The following is a 20,190-nucleotide window of genomic DNA, read 5'->3' as shown; positions in this document are numbered from 1 at the left end:
GGTAAAGACAATTTTGAGCTAGGAGGTTGTGAACGTGTTGGCGTGTATTTTTCTCATGTTTATTAGAAGTGATGAAAAATATACTTATATTATTCTTTTCTTTTGGGGGGCTTATATTGCAGAGCAATCAGTTATGAAGCCAAAGATATATGGTTTATGCCAACAAAAACAATGTTTGGGGGAAATTGATAAAGCAAAAGAAAAAATAAACATTCACCATGTGCTGTCTCGCCTGCCCTGGGGGCCTCAGAGATGTGATCTTGGAACTGGAAAACTTAAAACTTATCTCGTGCACGAGAGGGTTAATATTTTATGTGGCTAACATCGAGTGATTTTATTCAGCACAGACAGGACCCCATACACAAGGGGTTAATAAATTGACGATGAAAAAATACCACCTAAGTTGGGCACTAGCAGTTCAGAGAAGAACTAGTTTAATAACTAACTCTTCAATGAATAAATATACAAAATTAAATGTTCAGGTAATATGTACTGTATCATTCAATGAATTATATTTCTCTGCAGCCAGTAAGCTTATATTAATGTATGTATTTGTCAAAATTACATACAGTATACACTTAATACAAGTACAGTACTCTTGCTTTAAAATATGAAATGTCCATTACATGACTAAGTGAATGAATCTTCAGCTGCTATATATTCCATAACATAAAACTGGAAGAAAAAATTCTTAATTAAATCTTAATATGAATAACCACTCTTATATATCATAAAAAACCCTCTGAAACAAGACTGTGAGGAGTTCCAACACCCTGCATGATTCTGTCTTATATCAACACCACAATACTATACATCATTGAAAAATAAATAAGAGCTGAAGAGTATACAAGAGAACTCTCTACTGCAAAAAAAAGGCACTACTGTATTAGGATAGCCCAGCCCCTTCCTTCTTTGATGAAAATTTACTAAAAATATATAAATGTAAACAAACTTTTGGGTACACATTTCCAAAAATGGTATGCCAATACTACATGATTTGAGTGTAGTTGAAAACACAATGACAAAGGTGGGTAAAGCGGTGATTGGTTGGTGTTTCATTTCTGGTAAAGACAAACAACCCCATGAAACTGACAACTAACAGGTTCGATGATTAACCTAAGTATTTTTATGATATACCTGAGTGAAACCATCATTCCCAATTACACATTTTTCTGGAATCATATTATAAGACTTCAAAATGATATAATAATACTACAGTGTTTTATGTCATAAGTAAAAAAAAATCTTTGGAGTACTGCACAGTATCATGCTCATATCCAATAGTTTTGGTACTAAAATTCTATTACTGTATCTCCCCCAATTTCTTTGAAGTGAGTGGTTAAACTAGTGCAAATTATAAAATGCATATACGTAGTAAAAACCTGAGGGACTGCAGTTCTTGCATCATGGGTGCTTGCACCCCTGAATTTCATAGGGGACGGTGATTTTTCTCTTCTAAACATAATTGGATACATCATGAACAACAACTAAGGTCAAAGCTCAACTAGTGGTCAGCTTTGTTTGACATGGCTAAGAGCACCAATCAGTAGTCACCAGCTTATTGACTGGGAACAAGTGATGTACGGTACTGTATTTAGATTTGGTGGGATGGTGAGACAAGCCACTCTTGAATAAATGTCACTATTGTATGTGCTTTACCCTAGCTACTTATGCAATAGTTTACACTAAACTAGTAATAATATAGGATCAAATGGACACTAAGATCAGTATAAGATGCACCAGATAGTGGAAAACATTCTACAAAAGGATTAGAGAAAGCACTGTCATTACATTCATAATTCTGTACTCTAATGTGTTCAAGAGAACATAAAGAAGGTGACAGTATTCTACCATTAGAGAATTAATACCAGTACTGCACAGTGTGAATGTACAAGGAAAGATTATGAAATGACACTAGCGAAATGGTGATCACCGCTTGACTTGGTGCATTAAAACCAGGAGTGACATGGAAATAAAAAGAACAATTAGTCGACTATAGACTTGTTGGAAATAAAATTTGGAACTTAAAATTATTAAAAAATCTCTCCAAAATCTGCAATTAAATTTTACAAGTCAGTGATTGAGGCTTTTCGTGAAGCTTAGTAAATTACCAATGAGGCCGAGTAAGGTTTGCAACATGGGAGGATAGTCAGGCACATTGAAACAGTCTCAAGTGGATGTTCCAATAAATGCATCACATAAAAGTGATTTTTCTTGACCTCAAATGGATACCATATACAGTACTAATGCGCAGTACAATTTATATAAATTGCCCTCTTTTTTAAGTGCATTTGTATGGAGGAGTGTACAGCTTCTGGCATGTCATTAATGAAGCAGACAAACAACAGTGGGCCCAATACACTACCCTGTGGTACCCCACCAGTCACAGGTACACATGACGATTTCGAACCATTTATCACCACACATTGTTTGCGGTCATGCAAATAGTCTTCAATCCAAGCTAAGACACTTCCCCGAATCCTGTACCCTTCCAGTTTGACTCTCAGCCTTTCATGGGGTGTGCTGTCAAAATCCTTGGCAAAATCTAGGTACTATATACAGTATACTCTCGATATAACGGAATCCGATATAATGAACTCTTGATTTAGCGGAAGGAATTTTTTCGTTATTTTTTGCTCAATTTAGTGAACTAGTTCACTAAATTGAGATTAATTCCGTTAATATGCTCACACCTACAGACACACCTCAGACACATGATATGTACAGTTCAGTTCAGAAGTTCATGGTATACTGGCGGTGAAGAGTGCATAGCCTGTTGCACCCTTACCTGGACGTCAGGTCACTGCGCCGAACCTCCTACCAACACACACAATAGAACTAGCAACAGAGCAGTTTGATTCGAACAAATACTCATCAAAAGGAGATGGGGAGGATATTGATATGAATATCCTGCTGACGAAAAAAGAAAACTGTAGTGATAGAAGGATCCATTCGAATATCGGAATACAATAGGGAAATTGGTTTCAAATGAACACCAAAAGAAGTAAGTGAACAGAGTTCATATATCAAGAGTCTTCAATGTATTCATTACTTGAAGTTTTTTGTATAATACTCTAGCTAAATATACAATACAGTATATGTGTGTGTGCGTTACGCTATATAGTGATAATTGCCGATTAAGTGTTAAATAACATTACAGTAAGATCTCATATTTCGCTCTATATCATTTTGCGTTTTTCAGTTTGGTGAGCACTACCTAATGTAACCAAGTCTCATATTTGGCGTAAAATATCGTGAGTTTCGCGAGATCCAGCCAGTTGAACACGAGATCCAGGCTGCTGAACACGAGATCCAGGCTGCTGAACGCTGTAATATTTTATGTTGCAGCATAAGTATGCATAAGTATAATTTTTGGTTGGAATAATGAGGAACAATCTTTGGAATGATACGAATAAGGTACAAAAACTGAACATAAAATCAACGAATAATCGAACAAAAAAATTAGGAAATTGTCGAATAATGTAAAAATGTACTGTATACAATACAGCACAGTATTTTATAGTTTTATAGTATACAATATACAATAAAATAAGAAAAATGAAGAGCATGGGTGTGTATGTTTGGGAAGTGAGGTACGTAGTGAGCTGAAACTGGCCAGCCGCACTCTCCCACCCCCCTTGTGACGTCAGGGGATACAGTAGGGTCGGGATATATCGCGAGATAGGGTCCAAGGATGTTTGCTATATATTAAATCATGATATATAATTACATGTAATCAATGGGGAAAATGGGGTTAGGTTCTGGAGGCCAATAAAAGTGACTAAACATGACATAAAATGTCAGAGATTAAAGTTAACAGAATATAAATTGCATAGCTGGCCTTGTAAGACAGCGAATAATTTGAATTCAGACATCATATATTTTGCATAAGAGAAATTTTTTTTAGCCCTTTGTAATAAAATTACAAATTAAAAATAAAATTTGCATGTCTATTGCAAACTACAGTAAGATCTCATATTTAGTGAGCACTACCAAATGTAACCAAGTCTTATATTTGGCATAAAATATTGTAAATTTTGCGAGATCCAGCCAGCTGAATGCTGGCCACCGTCTTGAATGACATCACAGCCCTCATGCCAGTTACAGTCATTTCTGCTAGAACACGTGTTTTGTCTACGCGAATCGGTTGCAACGAGATTCATGAATAGGGGAATGCTGTTTGTAAAACATGAACTTTTGCATACAAATGTTGGCTATAGCACGATTCCATCCTCAACATTTTAAGCATGGCACGGGGTTATGCAATGTTTACAGTTTACGTTTGACATCACATCTTCGGTTGATTCGTGTCTTTTGTTTGTGAGGTGTTTTTTTGAGAGGTACTCTGTAAATTTTGTATTTTTTTTTTGCAAATTTAGCTGTTACCCATAAATAATGTATGAAAAGAATAAGTAAAAAGAATGTTTCGCAGTGAGGACAAATAACGGTTTACACCAGCGCTCTCTGTTTACATCACGTGATCAGTTGAATCGCGCGGTTTTTGTCAATTGCTCCGTGATTTTTGCCGTTTTCTCCGATTTTGTCGTGTTAGCGATGAATATGGAAAGATGAGGTAAGAAGAATGTTTCCAAGAAGCGTTCTGGTGATCGAATTGCCGGTGGTGAACGTAAAAGAGGTTTACAAGAAAGCAACTATCACGTTGTAGACCGTGCCATCCTATCGACCGCCCAGGCTGTTATTGTGTGTTTTTTTGGGTGGTGCTACCACCTGTCGAGTCAAGATAATGGCCTCTACCTCCTCTACTGGGGTCCTACTGGTGCTGGTGGGGGTGGGACAGATCCACCTAAGTGGCCAAATAAGGAAAAGGAGAAGCAGGACTATCATAAGGGAGTTAAGTTTGCCAAGTGCTTGATGCAGGATAAGCAGCGTGTGATTAAGTTACTTGAGGAAGGCCTTAAAACTAGTTTCTGGAAAGCACAATCAGGTCAATAAAGGAAGAATTTGCATCATTTGGAGGTTATAAATGGGAGAATCAGAGGTTGATGTAGAGTGGCCAGTCTATATTGTTATTTTTCCCATTAGTTTATGTATTTGCATTTGGTGAATTTGAATTTGGCGCAATTTTTCCAGTCTATATTACTCGCGAAATACAAGATCTTACTGTTCTTCATATGTATTACATCTTCGACACGCACACTGAAACACACCGACACAAGTGGGCTGTGTGTGTTTCACCGAGGTGTTGTTGCTATTTGCCACTGATGAGAGTGATCAGAAGCTCCACCAAGCCAACATGAATCGTAGAGTCGAGAAGTTGGTGCTCAGAGGTCGCATTATCAATATCCATGATAATGGTCTCTCTATATGGGGTATCACACATGAAGTTGGCCTGGCCCTCACAACTGTGATGAAGTGGGTAAGATGGGAGGAGAGCGGTAACCTTAACGACTTAGTTAAGTTATAACTGTGTCGGCAAAGAAGCGGACCATAGCAGCATTGATGAATGAAGGATAGAGAATGAGAGACCTGCACCATATTCAAAGTTTAGGTAAAGACTCGGAAAAGCTCGACCACGGAACTTCATATTAATATTTATATAGGTAGAGGAATCTTAACCTAAGTTTATTAACAGCCAAATTCAGCATCACTATTTGTGGGTAGATATGTATGGGTAAAGATAAATTTTGCTATTATTCAAATTGGTGATCTATCTGGAAATAATAATCACTGCTGTAACCTTCTTCTCATATTGAAACTATTGTGTAGATTATGGAAGCTGGCATATAATTTCTTACCATGTTTATATTTGAAATGTAAATTTACATTTTAGGTAACTTAGAGTATCAAAATCATTCTGAATATGGGTGTTCTCTTCTGTAGGTAGGAGAGCAGGAGCCCCTCAGAGGACCACCCCAGCAGATGACGCTGCAATTATCGCTCGGCCGAGGCAACCCCCCTAACCAACGTGGTGGCCATAAGAGACAACCTGCATTTGGACGTACCCGCACCCTCACTTGGCTGGCTCTAAGGTCTTGCCTATTATAGATAACCACACCCCTCTTGCAAATTTCTTGGGAAAGGTTCGTAAGTGAGTCATATCAATCATGTTGAACTCACATTCCTCCAGTTCGATTCACTTGTTTTTGTTCAACAGTTCTACAACACCTACTATATCAGGTTGATGTACCCTTAGTAGTGTTACAAACTCCACTTTCTTGTTGAGGAACGTGTCAGTATTAGTGTACACGACTTTCAAGCCGGAAATGTCTCTGGCCTTAGTATCGACTCCAGCCCCTCTCCATTCTCAGCAGCTGCCTCGTATACTGTATCCCTTGTGGTTTGCGGGGTGTGGTCAGAGATGACATTGTTTACATGGCGCTCGCCACCTCCTGGGTGGGAGGTAGAACAGATGGCGGGTGTCCCTCTGCCCCCTGGTTCTGTGCTGGCGCTCTTGCTTCCACTACCCTCCTATTGTATATAACCAAAGCACATCCATCCCCACTCCTCATCGACTCCTCCCTCCTCTGCTTCAAGGACTCCAGGAGATTTTATGCTGTTCCCTCTGCATTACCGTGCGATCTGGGTTTATGAATATACCCCGAAATGTATCGTCTCTTGCTAAGTTTTTTGCATGCTGAATAACTTCTCATTTCTTATCCTGAGGGGGCAGAGCTTGTCCTCCTGCCTTTGTCCTAGCCTCCTCATGTCCTGAGTGGGAGCTAATAATTTCATAGCCTCATCACAAATATTCTGAAATTTCAACTTGTCATGTGTTTTCCTAGTTTCAGCTTCTTCCGACTGGCTCTCGGGCACTCCAAACACTATTATGATGTACCTACACTCTGAAAATTCCGATTTCTCCTCTTCTCCCATATCAGTAGGTCTACTAGTTGTCAACTCATCAACACACTTCTGCAGAGTCCCTAGCTGCCAGAGGACCTGTTCAGATCCTGCATTACTCTCTGTCACCTTCTGTGACCCTGCTACAACCTGAGCATTGCTCTTCTTAACTACGGTACTTACTCAGCTCTGTCGCCTACTTCCTCAGTCTTAGTGCAGATCTCTTTCCCAACCTGCTCCAGCTTGGCAACCAACAGATTTGGCTTCCTCTATTTTTGTCTCCAAGTATCTCATTCCCCTATGATCTTCAAACATCTCATTTACTTTGATTTTGCAGTTAGAGCAATACCAGCAACAGCCTTCATGCTTTACTGCATTCAGCACCATCCTAAAGGTATGGCCGAAAGCTGCATAATGTCTCATCAGACTTTACCCTGCAGTTTTTGCATATCAACAAACTTCCTGGTGATGCTAGGGTTTAGCCTGTGATTCCTTATGCGTATTCATGTCTTGTCACAAACTTTCCTCTTCCTTTTATGTACATTACACCTGTGGGACACCGGTGCTTGACAGCTGTCAAGGGGGGGGTGCAGATTATAAAATCTTGTTTGGCTTAAGCCCAGTTTACAATGTGTAATAATTCTAATCATCTGCCTGATGATAATGATAATAATCTTCATTATCACTATGATATTGTGTGGCTCTAGCATTTCAGCAAAGATGAAAATAATAACTGACACAACTAAGTGTGGAATAAATCTTCAACTCAATTTCCATGCACAGTAATCACCACAACGCATCTTAGTTTCAGTCTTGGGGCAAAAAATGATGATTTCATCCTAAAATCAGATTTAGTAATGATACAGTCAAGGTGGAGGGTGTCAAGTCTGCCCCCACCCTTACTGGACCGTGGGTCGCTGTCCAGCCATCACCTCCACCACACAAACACTTCAACAATCGAGCTCTGATACTTCCATTTCTCACAAAGTTTTACATTATTTGACATAATAGGTTAGATCACTGTTAGATAATCATTACATAATCTTTACAATACAGAAGACACAGTTGCAAGAGTGTGTCTTGGTGGCTGGGGTTTGCAAGATATCAGAATCCTTCAAGCTGTATTTTCCCTCAGAATAGTAGTCAGCATACAAGTAGTATTAATGTGAGGGATAATATGGTTCATAAGAGAATGCTTTATCCCCCCCCATGATAATGGCCATATCATAGGGTCTACCACAAGTAACCATGGTTTGATCCCTACAGTGAATAACATGATGGGAGTATAGGCGACACATGAGCGACACGATTAATATAAAAAAGTGTCAGAACTGGAAGTAAGTCACAACACCATTGATTAAGGGTTGACGGAAAAATAAGGTAAAAGCAGCATGCCCATATTTTATTAATAGTTATACAGCATGCCCTTCAAATTCGCAGGGGCTAGGTTTTCAAAATGACCACGAAATCAACAAATAACATTTGCTGACCGTGGAGGAGGAGGAGGAGGGGTTACATTTTTACTTGTGTACAAAGAAATGTATATTCCCTTTATGTGTTTACCTTTAGGACAATTATTTCTTTTACCTGTATTGTACAGTATATATATATATGTGTGTGTGTGTGTGTTGTAATGGTCATTATAAGAGCTAACTGGAAAACCTTAAGGATTCATATTACGCTCAAACGTCCACAAAACCTTCTGAGTCCCCCAGTGGAAACGTCCCCCGTTTTCTCTGTTTCCCTCGTCTTTGTCTATGGGAGCTTGGAATATAATCCACGGATTCAGTAGCAGACGCTGTATGCTGGGACCTGTTGCCATCCAACCCTTTGTAGTCAATTTAATTTTGCTTTTGATAGCCGAGTCAGAGCATTGTTAGTGAAGATAATAGTAGAGAATGAAAATGAGTTCATAGTCTCAATTTCAACGTCAGAGTGTACAGTAAATTAATTCAACGGAATAGGAGTAGGTGGACTCCCTGGCCTAGTTTGAGTGAGGGCGCCGCGGGCATTTCTACCGTTAGTAAGTGCCCGTCCCTTCATCCATACAGGTATGCCATTCCACTCTGTGTTGTAATTCGCCCTTCTTTAAGTGATTTGACCCAATTAATAGTTGCTTGTGCAAGCGTTACAGTAACGTAGTTGATATGCTCTGAGTGAAGTCATATTTACGTCTTTAACGTCCCCTGAAACGTGATGTTGTTGTCACCGGTTAGTAAGTGCCCGTCCCTTCATCCATACAGGTCCCTAACGCAGCCTAGGCCGTGTCTGTAGCGTGGATGTTGTATCCACTATGTCTGGGGAGATGTCCGAGGTCCAGTAGGATCAGTTACCTTCGTGAGACCCGGCCGTCAGACACTTCAGACTACCTATAGCCCCCATAGCTGGCTCGTCTGGCCCTAACGCTCGGTCCACGAGGTGACGCCGGATCACCAAGCCACACACCACTACCAGCCCCCATCATTGGTGGATGAGTGTCTAACTCAGTAGGGCTATTTGTGTGGTGGAATTAATCCACTGGGATCTCCAGAGTTCGTCGAATAGTACTCCATGATGGCTGGACCCCATGGCTGTTGCTTGAGTATCACACCTGACGACTGAGTGTTGTAGTGGCAGTTGCCCTAGTATTTATGGTGCTAAATGACTATAATAGTTGTGTTCTTGAGTATGTCCACCCAGTAGGGTTGGAAGTGTTATTGAATATGTCCACCCAGTAATGGTGTGAGTATGTTGAGCCTGAGGGCCTAGTACTAGATTTCGTCTGTTAGTACAAACCAATTCTTTCTTCTAATTTCATATTCATGTTTAAATAAACTTTGTATTTGTATAATTGTGTCTATTATTTACCTACAGTATTTACCGTTATTTCTTCCCTATTGCTTGATACTATCATTACACCTACCCACGAGCCTCCTATCGTCACGCTACCAATGGTGATAAGTATAAGAGTAAAAGGAATTGTTACTGGCACACAGAGGCCCTCATAAATGGTGGCAGTTCAGGCCCTCTTAGTGTGTGTGTGTGTGTGTGTGCACACACACACACACACACACACACAAATAAATAATAATGGGAAAATACTCTCACAAATAATCAGAAACAAATTTATTAAAAATGTGAGTCTACTCCGTGCTTTATTAATAACAAAGCACGGAGTAGACTTGAGGGTAGACTGTCGCATTTTTAATAAATTTGTTTCTGATTATTTGTGAGAGTATTTTCCCATTATTATTTATTTGTGTGCGTGTGTGTGTACACACACACACACATATATATATACAATACAGGTAAAGTAAATTACTGTCTCTAGAATGAATGGCTCCCTCTCCCAGGCGCAAAAATGCTGGCAACTTTAAACTACCCACAGACATTCTTGGGTACATTCAGGGTAGCATCAGCGAATAATAAAGGATCTCGAAATAAAAATCCGCAAATTATCTGGGCATACTGCACTCGTATAGTTAACCATAAATATTGCCTAGTTAATGTTATATACACTCAGTATCTCAGTACGTATATATTTAGTTCAAAAAGGTAAAACAATGATTCAAACACTCTAGTCTTTAGATTATAATAACTATGCATAATATATGTTGTCACGAGAAATATCCATTCAGTAGCAAGTGCAGCCGCCCTGGTTTTCAGTGACGGCCTGTAGCCTGTCCGGTATGGATGCCAGCTCCAGTCTACCCCTGCAGTATTCCCACTGTCTGTTGATGTGTACCATGATGTCAAACAATGTAAAACTTGACTGGATAAATTGTTTCGTGAATTTATTTAACAAAACAATGATTTCCTTTCCCAGTCCTTATAGAGAAATGGAAGTATCAGAGCTTGATTTTTTAACTGCTTGGGCTACTTGTTTGTGTGTTGAAGACGTTGACCGGACAGCGACCAGTGAGGCAACTGCTTGAAATTTGTTGCTAGATTTTGAAAATTTTACCCCAACCGTGAAAGCGTTAAAGAAATTTTTAAAAACCTCCCATACATCGAAAAAATCTATACATTTGTTCAAATTTTTTTTTATAAATTTTCTGTTTTTATAATTAAGAACCATAGTTAACTTAGATATGACAATGTTCTTTCAGCACTTAGTTTGGAAATAAATTTGGCACCCCCGGGCCCATGATTCGCCAATTTCGCACCTCTAAGCAGCATGAAACTTTTCTCTTATTTTGAAAGGAATACTAAATATAGTTTTTTAGGTGCTGCAGTGTACTTAGTAAGCTCCACAAAATTATTACTACAGCACAACAGGTCTACTTGTCTAGATACTGTTAAGCAAAAGCTCTGTTTTGATATACGTATTCAGATAGAACTTTAGTTTAGTCTCGTCTCAAACCATCTATTGAATAAACTTCATTTTCTTTTATAATGCAGACACCAAGTGATTATTTTCATTTGATTATCCATTATTTTTGTGAATATTTTATATACTGTACAAGTATTTGTACATTTTGTATAATTGTAGTGATTAAAATTAAAACACTTGTAATTGGATATAATTTTGTCATACCTCAAAAAAAAATTGCGATCTGGAAAGATTCAGACATGAATCTGGTAAGCATTTTTTTTTTTCACGAGTGGCAGCACTGACAACACGCCGCCGTCCAGTAAGGGTGGGGTTGACTTTGCACCATCCACCTTGACTGTATCAAGAACTTTCATCCGAGACTGTACAGTATTGATAACCCCTAATATACAAATGGATTATATATTTAGAATCCATTAAAAAATTATGCGTATCCTACAGACTCCTGTTATATACAGTAGAGTAGAAAAATAATAATAAAATGACACTGGTCATGTTTTAAATTACATTGTGAGAAAAAATAATTTCAAGCAAATGATAATTACTATAATGAAAGTGAATTACAGTAAAGAAGATTATTTCATAATAATTAAAAATGTATTAAACCATACAGTACAGTACTTACAATAAACTGGGGTTGGGTAACATTGCTTGAATGTCTGGATCAAATTTATTTTCATAAGGATCACCATCACCATTTCCTTTGTCAGTACAGTATCATCCTGTGTTGGTCCTATCATCCCTTCACCATCACTTAGTTCATGCACTTGAGATATTTTTATCATTTAGCCTGCATGTATTTTAGGGTACAGTACTTATGAAAAATAAATAAATTTTATCAGTCCGTAATTTAGTCATATCAAGAGCTAAAAAAAATAATAATTTACTTTACCTTCTATCAGTTTGTCAGGCAGTCAAACTTTAGAAACAAACATGAGGTTTCCTTTATTTAATACCTTTGATTAACAATTACTGATAGTCTTTTTTCTCAAAACTCTGGGATTTTTTTTTTTTTTTACTTAAGTGGTGAAAAGATTTTCATTGGGTGATGAGGTTGGGATGTTTTCTGGATCCACTCCCGCTGAGGGATTAGTCTGGGGAGCTTGGTCAATATCTTCATATGGGCTCCGTCGGGGACCACCTGAAATCACAGAAGAATGGAAATTAACAGTGGAATGCAAAATACTGTATGGGTATTCACTGAAATTAAATACAGTAACACATAATATTTAAGTAATGAATTTCAATCTAACCCTATCTAATATGCCATATACTGTAGTCAGAGCCGTCCTTAGGGTATGGCAACCGGTGTGACCGCCCCAGGCCCCGCGGCCCTTACCTCACCCAACACCAGAATTAGTGACCGCGTTAAGCTGATCTCACCTTATTACCCAGATTCAGGAAACCACCTGAAGGATTAGTGACCAGCACAGTTAGGCAATGCATCTACTGACATAAGGTCAAAGGTAAGATTAAGCCACCCAATCTCACCACCCAGACTGAGAACAATGTCATTCTTTACTGTGCTCTCTGTCGAAGAGGAGTGAGGACGATGACAGAGGTCACCTGTCAGTGTTGTCGAAACTCTGAACCTCCAGTTGTCCGTGATTTGTGTTTTGTGAAATCGTTGATATACATTATTTTACTATCGTACACAGCCCTCGTTTTTTATTATACCATGGCCAGCAGGGAGAGAGACAGACACAGAAAAAACATCTCGGGAGCAGAGAAAAGGATGAAAAAAAGGAAGAGAGAAGAAGTTGAAATGTCAATGAAAGGTTCACTAGAAAAATATGTGTCTTCAAAAACAGCAGAAAAGGACCTGAGCGACTGTGGTGGTGATAGTGTGGGTCATATTCAAGCTGAGGAAGAGGAGAGTACTGAAAAAACATACTAAGGCTTTTAAAATGGACAGTTCTACCTATGCTAACAGGCATGCTGATAAAGATCTATGTGATCCAGCCAACTGGCCACAATTACTGGACACTACGACAAATGATATTTTGGTAGTAAAGAGACCTCTTAAGGTACAGTATTACCCCGCTTTGCACGGTTTCACTTTCCGCGATTTCTCATTTACGCGGTACCTCACCAGAACCGGGCTTTCACTTTCCACGGTGCATCTACTCACATACGCATGAAGTATAATTTTTTTTTTTTATTTAGCTCATAAATTTCATACAAATTACCCGGCCAGAATATAATTTTCATTGCTGGAATTCTTACAGTATGATGATCATTTTGAATATAAACATCATGGGTTTTGCATTAGACATAAAAATTTTAGATCTAATGTAATAATTTGGTTTACACAAAGCAAGTATTTTATCTTTTGTGCAAAATATATGAAGTTTACATTCAAAATATTCCCTGACCTGCAAGGAATCCAGAAATGTCAATTATATTATCCTAACTTTAGTCTGAGTTATTATTTATTACTAAAAATGTAAATTACTATTTTCTCCCAAAGCTTCTCTGGTAGGGAGGGAAGGTGGGGGGTGGGGGGGGAGGGAGGGAGGGACCGACCCAGCTAGGGCCAGTATTTTGATTGACATAGAGTGTCCTTGAAGAATATTTCTTTGTTTATTTAATGAAGATATATGTTTCAGCTCATAAAATTCATACAAATTACCCGGCCAGAATATAATTTACATTACTGGAATTCTTACAATATGATGATCATTTTGAATATAAACATCAAGGATTTTGCATTAAACATACAAATTTTAAATCTAATGTAATAATTTGGTTTACACACAGCAAGTATTTTATCTTTTGTGCAAAATATATGAAGTTTACATTCAAAATATTCCCTGACCTGCAAGGAATCCATAAATGTCAATTATATTATCCTAACTTTAGTCTGAGGTATTATTTATTACTAAACGTTAAAATCTAGTGTTTTCACCCAAACATTTCTCAGAGAGGTAGGAGCCATTGAGCTGGGAAGAGGGGGTGGGAGTTGAGTCCATTATTTGAATGGACATTAACCTGGCAACTGTATTTCTCTTAAATATTAATTGTGTGCATACCATCATAAAATTAAGATGTTATTTTTACAACATAGGTATTGTGTCGGAAAAAGTGGAGTTTGGGGGTCGGGCCAGTCTCTAGTGGAATTAATCCCATATGTTCTGTTGTTCACTTTACGTGGTTTTCACTTTCCGCGGTACCCCGTGGGTTCAATTGACCGCGTAAATCGGGGTACTACTGTATGTATGTATGTATATGTATATGTATGTATGTATATGTATGTATGTATGTATATGTATATGTATGTATGTATGTATATATGTATATATATATATATATATATATATATATATATATATATATATATATATATATATATATATATATATATATATATATATATATATATATATATATATATATATATATATATATATATATATATATATATATATATGTATGTATATATATGTATATGTATATATATATATATATATATATATATATATATATATATATATATATATATATATATATATATATATATATATATATATATATATATATATATATATATATATGTGTAAAACCAACCAAATATACCCTCAAAACCTGAGGGTAAACCGAAGCTCCCATAGGATCCAGCTCGATCCTGAACAATTCTGTAGAGTAAGAAGCTCGTCAATGGTCGCAGCAACAAGTTCAGGATGGCCATGGCTGCTCCAAAGCGCTTCATTCCACCTGAAATAAATACAAAATTTCTGTAAAAATCTTTTTTCTTTTCTGGACAAATTATAGTTTCACTATCAATATACTCAAGAAAATAAAAATTTGAAAACTATTTTTTCTATATGAAGGATTACTAACCTAAAATTTTAATTATCAAATTACTACTTAGTTCCTGTATGCACCCTGTCCAGGGCCACTATGAAATGCATTTTATCTAAACTAGAATTATTCATGAAGTAGCAAACTAGAAAACCACTAACAAACCAAAAATTCTAAATAAATCTTATTAAATAGTTCCGCCTTCATAAATTAATCCTATTAGCAAATGCCCGTTAAGCACAAACTGGTGAAACATGTTTTAAGTCAGTCTACTTAAAATAGAATGACTTATCAATATATTCTAAAAATGTGCTCATGGTAATACAGTAATGACCTTCATCCTTGAGTTGCAGAAAAATTGTAGACTAGTTTATGAAAACTCTAATTTTGAAAAATATTCTGCCCCTCTCTCTCTAAAAATTATTTAACTCAAATGTGATGCCACAACTGTGGTCCATTTAACTCATACATGATATTTACATGTAATGCCTCATTACCCCAGGGAACTCCCCTTAAGGCGCAGCCACAACAAAATACAGTACACCTTCTTTCAATTTTACGGAATCCGATATAATGAACTCTCTATTTAGAGAAAAGCATTTTTCGTTATTTTTCACTCGATTTACTGACCTAGTTTGCTAAATCGAGATTAATTCCTTTAAATTTGCTCACACCTACGGAGACACCTCAGACACATGACATAGTAAAACCTACTTCAGCCTACGGTGACTGTACAGTAAGATCTCATATTTTGCGCGATTTCAGTTTGCATTTTTTAATTTCGCGAGCACTACCTAATGTAACCAAGTCTTATATTTTGTGTAAAATATCGTGACTTTCGCGAGATCCAGCAACCTGAATGCTGGCCACCGTCTTGAATGACGTCACAGCCCTCATACCAGTTACAATCATTTCTGCTACAACGCGTGTTTTGTCAAAGTGAATTGGTTGCAACGCGATTGATGAATAGGGGAACGCTGTTCGTAAAACGCAAAATTTTGCATAAGAATGTTGGCTGGAAGGATTTCAACATTGCCAAATGCATCAGTTTTGTGAAGGAGGCCATGGATGCACTGAAACCAGAGACGGTTAATTCGTGTTGGTGAACACTGTGGAGTGACTGTGTACGTGACTTCAAAGGATTCCCTACGATCGACTCTGAAGTTAAGCACATCATGACGGTGGCCAGGGCTGTAGGCGGGGATGGGTTTGAAGACATGGTCGAGCAGGAAATTGAGGAGTTAATTGAAGGGCACAGGGAAACTCTGACTGATGGTGAGTTGGAGGAAATAGTGAGAGCGGACGAAGAAGACGGCGACAATGATGAAGAACAAGAAGAGCCAGCATGTTGGGACATACACAAGTTTAGTGAAGTGTTTCAGGTGGCCGAGCACTTGAAAAACTTAATGTCTGAGTATGGCCCCTCTATGGAGCGCAGCATCAACTTCTCAAGAGGTCTTACAAGCCTTATGGCTCAGTGTAAGAATATGTTCCACCAGGTTAGACAACGACAGCTTCCCATCACCATGTTCTTTAAGAAAACCTCAGCATCAACATACACCCTCCACTTCTGGCAGTGACCTTGGGCTGCCCACATCCTCCCCTGCATCGTTATCTGACCTTGATGATCCCCCCACGGTGACGTGGGAAGTGGATGAATAATCTAAAAACAACACATGTCTGTGTTCTATTAATGCTGCTATGCACTTGTTACAGATGTTGATATTACATTACAGTAGTGATTTATGCGTTCTAGTGTACATGTACGTATATATATATATATATATTTTTTTTTTTTTACGGGGATTAGCCCACCCGGGCACAGGTCACTGACCTACATCAGGGCCCGGGGGCGAAAATTTAATAATAATAATAATTCATAGTAAATAAAATTTATAATAAAAAGTAAAATAAAATATTAATGATAATAATAATAATAACAACACTGATAATAATAAATATAAAGAAATGCAAGAATGAAAAAAAATCAACAGTGAGAAACGCTATATGTGTACAGTCAACCCTCACTTTACGCGGTCCCACATTCCGCGTTTCCACGTTTACGCAGTGCCCTGCCGGAACCCAGGATGCTCACATTCCGCGGTGCGTGTACCCCTTTACGCGGAGAGCGGCTGGCGAGCCGCGCCATTTTTGGATCCAAACCTCCCGCCCTCTCCCGCCATCCGCCATGTTGTGTAAGCGGAGCGAGCATGGCGCGCACAAGGTCGCCCAGTCATCAAAACATTACCGAGTTCTTCACCCGCCACCCACCACAGCCGGCCCAAGTCAGTGATAGTGATAATTATAGTGAGGATATGGACTTATATGGACTTTGAGGGGTTTGACAAAGAGGCCCTGCAAGCCTCTGTGGTGGATAGTGATACAATTGATACAAGTGATACAGGTGAGGGACAATAATCTACCCTCTGCCTCGGAACCAACCGCCCATCCCCGTGTGCCCAGCCATCTTTTCTACTAATGTAAGTGTTAAAAAACCTAATATTATTGATATTTCTCTTAATTATTAATTGTGTGTGTATACCATCATAAAGTTAAGATAATATTTTTACTACAACATAGTTGTGTGTCGTCAAAAAGTGGAGTTTGGGGGTCGGCCAGGTCTCTATTTCAATTAATCCCATAAGTTATGTTGTTCACTTTACGCGTTTCTCACTTTCCGCGGTACCCTGTGGGTTATATTAACCGCATAAAGTGAGGGTTGACTGTATGTTGTTTTGTCATGTAATAGAAACAATCGAGACCCTACAGTTGTGTGTAAATGAGGCAGAAAGTCAGATCAGCAACCTGGGGCTTGGTCACAATTTTCGTGATGCCATATGGCAGCAGGGTCTACCATTAGACAACACATTATGCTGCCAATATCTTCCCAGGCGGTAGTACCTCCCTGTTCGGTAGCTGCCTACTACCTAAAAGTGATTTAAGGGTGATTTAGGGTATTTTTACGAGTGTTTCTGACTTCACGCGTTTTTTTGGTTTTATGCTGGGTCCCAGGAACGTAACCCCCTCGTAAGTTATGAGTCTAATGTACTCTGTATTAGAGAAAACAGTTTTAGTAGGGCAGACTATAATATCCTGAGTGATATAAGTTGCATGTTTATTTACACACTCACACTTGAATTATATGAAGAGAAGACTATACATTTTTTTTAATTTATGAATTTGTATTACAAAACTCATTCCATATATACATCAACACCATGTCTGAAACATTTATAATTTCTAACCCAAAATAATATGGAAGAAAAAAAGATAATCTTGGTAGCCATGGCCATAAGTTGAAAATCAGAAAACTACTAGATAAGGTATTATTGCATTTGTTGCCACCAACCAAATCTCAGGAATTTTATCTTTGGAAACAACAGCTTACACTTTTCTTCTACGACATTTCCCTCACAAATAACCTAGAACAAAATTGGGCCAGAGGAAAGGTGCCACTAGCCAGCTTTCACAGCTCAAGAGAACCATTTAGTCATATCCCTCCCTGATGACTCTCCCAGTAAGGGAAGCCCTTTCCTCCTTGAGGAGGAAGGGGGAGGGACCAGACCCCCCTCCCCTTGTGTCCTTGTGTGGCTCATCAGATCAACAGGATCTCAACCCCCCTACCCCCTCTTTTCACCACTACATGGCAGCTTCCACTTGGTGGGATATGGGGAGAGGTTGTGAGAAATGTCATCAGAGAAAATAACCTGAAAAAAGATGCAGTAAGAGACTGTGCAGCCTTGAGACCTACTATCAGGTAATCAGAGCTGATCCATAAAAGAATGAAAAAGGCTAAAAACTGTGGTAGTGATGATGATGATGATGATTTCCCTTTCCCAATTCTCTGAACATTTGGTTTCATCTTTGTCTTTCACAGAGGATCTGCTACAATCCCTCAGGAGACCCACTTTACCATCCTATCCTATTTCAACCTCCTCACATATTCACACCATCTCAAGGCATCTTCCTTTACCTCTTCCATCACACCACAATTTACACTTTTACCCCTTACTGCCATTCCAAACATCCCATACACTTTGCAATTCTTTATTTTTTTCATAGTTTTAGCCCCAGATTCAGCCCTATAATATGGTGTAATACATTTCTGTAGATTGAAATTTTAAGCTTTTTTTTTATGCCAAATCCATCCTTCTCTACCATGTGTCAAAGCAGAAATTATTGCACAGTTTGCTTCTCTAGGGACTCATTCTGAATACAATTACCTACTTATTTACACTGTCTTACATATCTATATCCTAACAAACAGTAAGGTACTTACTCATTGTGTAAGGCCAGTAATATGCAAGATTCACTATGTCAAACATTATGGACAACAGGTTTGTGCACAAAGCCTGAAAAGAAAGATAAATATTAATCAACTTACAGTCATTATTGAATAATTACAGTAGTTTAAACAAGGCCTTTCCATGACTGCATATCAATCTTACCTGACCATGAAGTAGCCAATATTTATCATTGGTTGTGCATTAGTTGGCTAGGTGGGAAGAACAATACTTTCTTGTCATTATATTCAAGTTTTGTGAACTAACTGACAAACCCTCTGAGGAGTTCCTGTATGTCTCAATACAAAAAAGTTCATTTTAATCTCCAACAAGGGAATGTAGGACTATCTGCTCCCATGGTAAGTACCCAGAGTGCCCCCCCCCCCTGATCATCATCCAAAATAAAACCTGTAATATCTTTTTGTATCACACCAGATTATTTCTTTATCTTATGCCAGATACCTGCAGCTGAAATGAATGGCTACCTAATGACAGGTTTAGCTAAGTTAAGTGATTTCAGGAATGACCCTTGACAGTGTTGGGTTGCATTTGTCCAATATACAGGATGAGCATAAAGTCTTTCCCTAATTACAAACATTTATTACACAAAACATATGCTAGGTACAAACATACAGTTTTTTGCAGCTTAAAATATGCATGAAAAAAATATGAATTCGTCTACACAATGCTACAACATTAATGTTTCTATCTAGAATGGTCTTCGAGATATGATTTTTCATAATCAGGGAAAGACTTTATGCTCACCCTGTACAGTACAGGATAACATCAAACTGGGTCATTAAGCAAATGTAAATACTCTTACAACAAACAACAGAATAGGCATAAATGGTGTTTTCTACACTTAGGACTGGATGCCAAAAACAAAAATAATTCAAAGTATTAAGGACGTGAGGAAAAGATCATTTAGCTCCTGACAAGAGACAAGGGCGCATCCACTTGACTTGGAACAGAAGCTGGAATTGATAACTTGAC

General features: G+C 38.2%; 1 protein-coding gene across 2 annotated transcripts in view; it reads right to left on the bottom strand.

The window, feature by feature from the left end:
- Nucleotides 1-10,085: 10,085 nt before the first annotated feature.
- LOC121861529 (type-1 angiotensin II receptor-associated protein-like) overlaps nucleotides 10,086-20,190 on the bottom strand; it is a 32,777-nt gene continuing 22,672 nt past the window's right edge. Inside the window, exons 4-7 of one of the 2 annotated variants that reach the window (XR_006088040.1) lie at nucleotides 19,194-19,266; nucleotides 14,681-14,827; nucleotides 11,739-12,254; nucleotides 10,086-10,511 (exon numbers count right to left, since the gene is read on the bottom strand). Coding sequence is in view for 1 of the 2 variants with exons in the window: in XM_042359363.1 (XP_042215297.1) it covers nucleotides 12,133-12,254; nucleotides 14,681-14,827; nucleotides 19,194-19,266 (342 nt within the window). In the remaining variant the exon portion in view is untranslated. Of the gene's footprint in view, nucleotides 10,512-11,687; nucleotides 12,255-14,680; nucleotides 14,828-19,193; nucleotides 19,267-20,190 lie in introns of those variants that run through there. The other variant, XM_042359363.1, reaches the window with a different exon arrangement.

This window comes from Homarus americanus, unplaced genomic scaffold, assembly GCF_018991925.1.
Source record: "Homarus americanus isolate GMGI-L3 unplaced genomic scaffold, GMGI_Hamer_2.0 scaffold24260, whole genome shotgun sequence".
Classification (NCBI taxonomy): Eukaryota; Metazoa; Arthropoda; class Malacostraca; order Decapoda; family Nephropidae; genus Homarus; species Homarus americanus.
The sequence above is the reverse complement of the archived record's forward strand: the minus strand, read 5'-3'. Positions and strand labels throughout refer to the sequence as shown.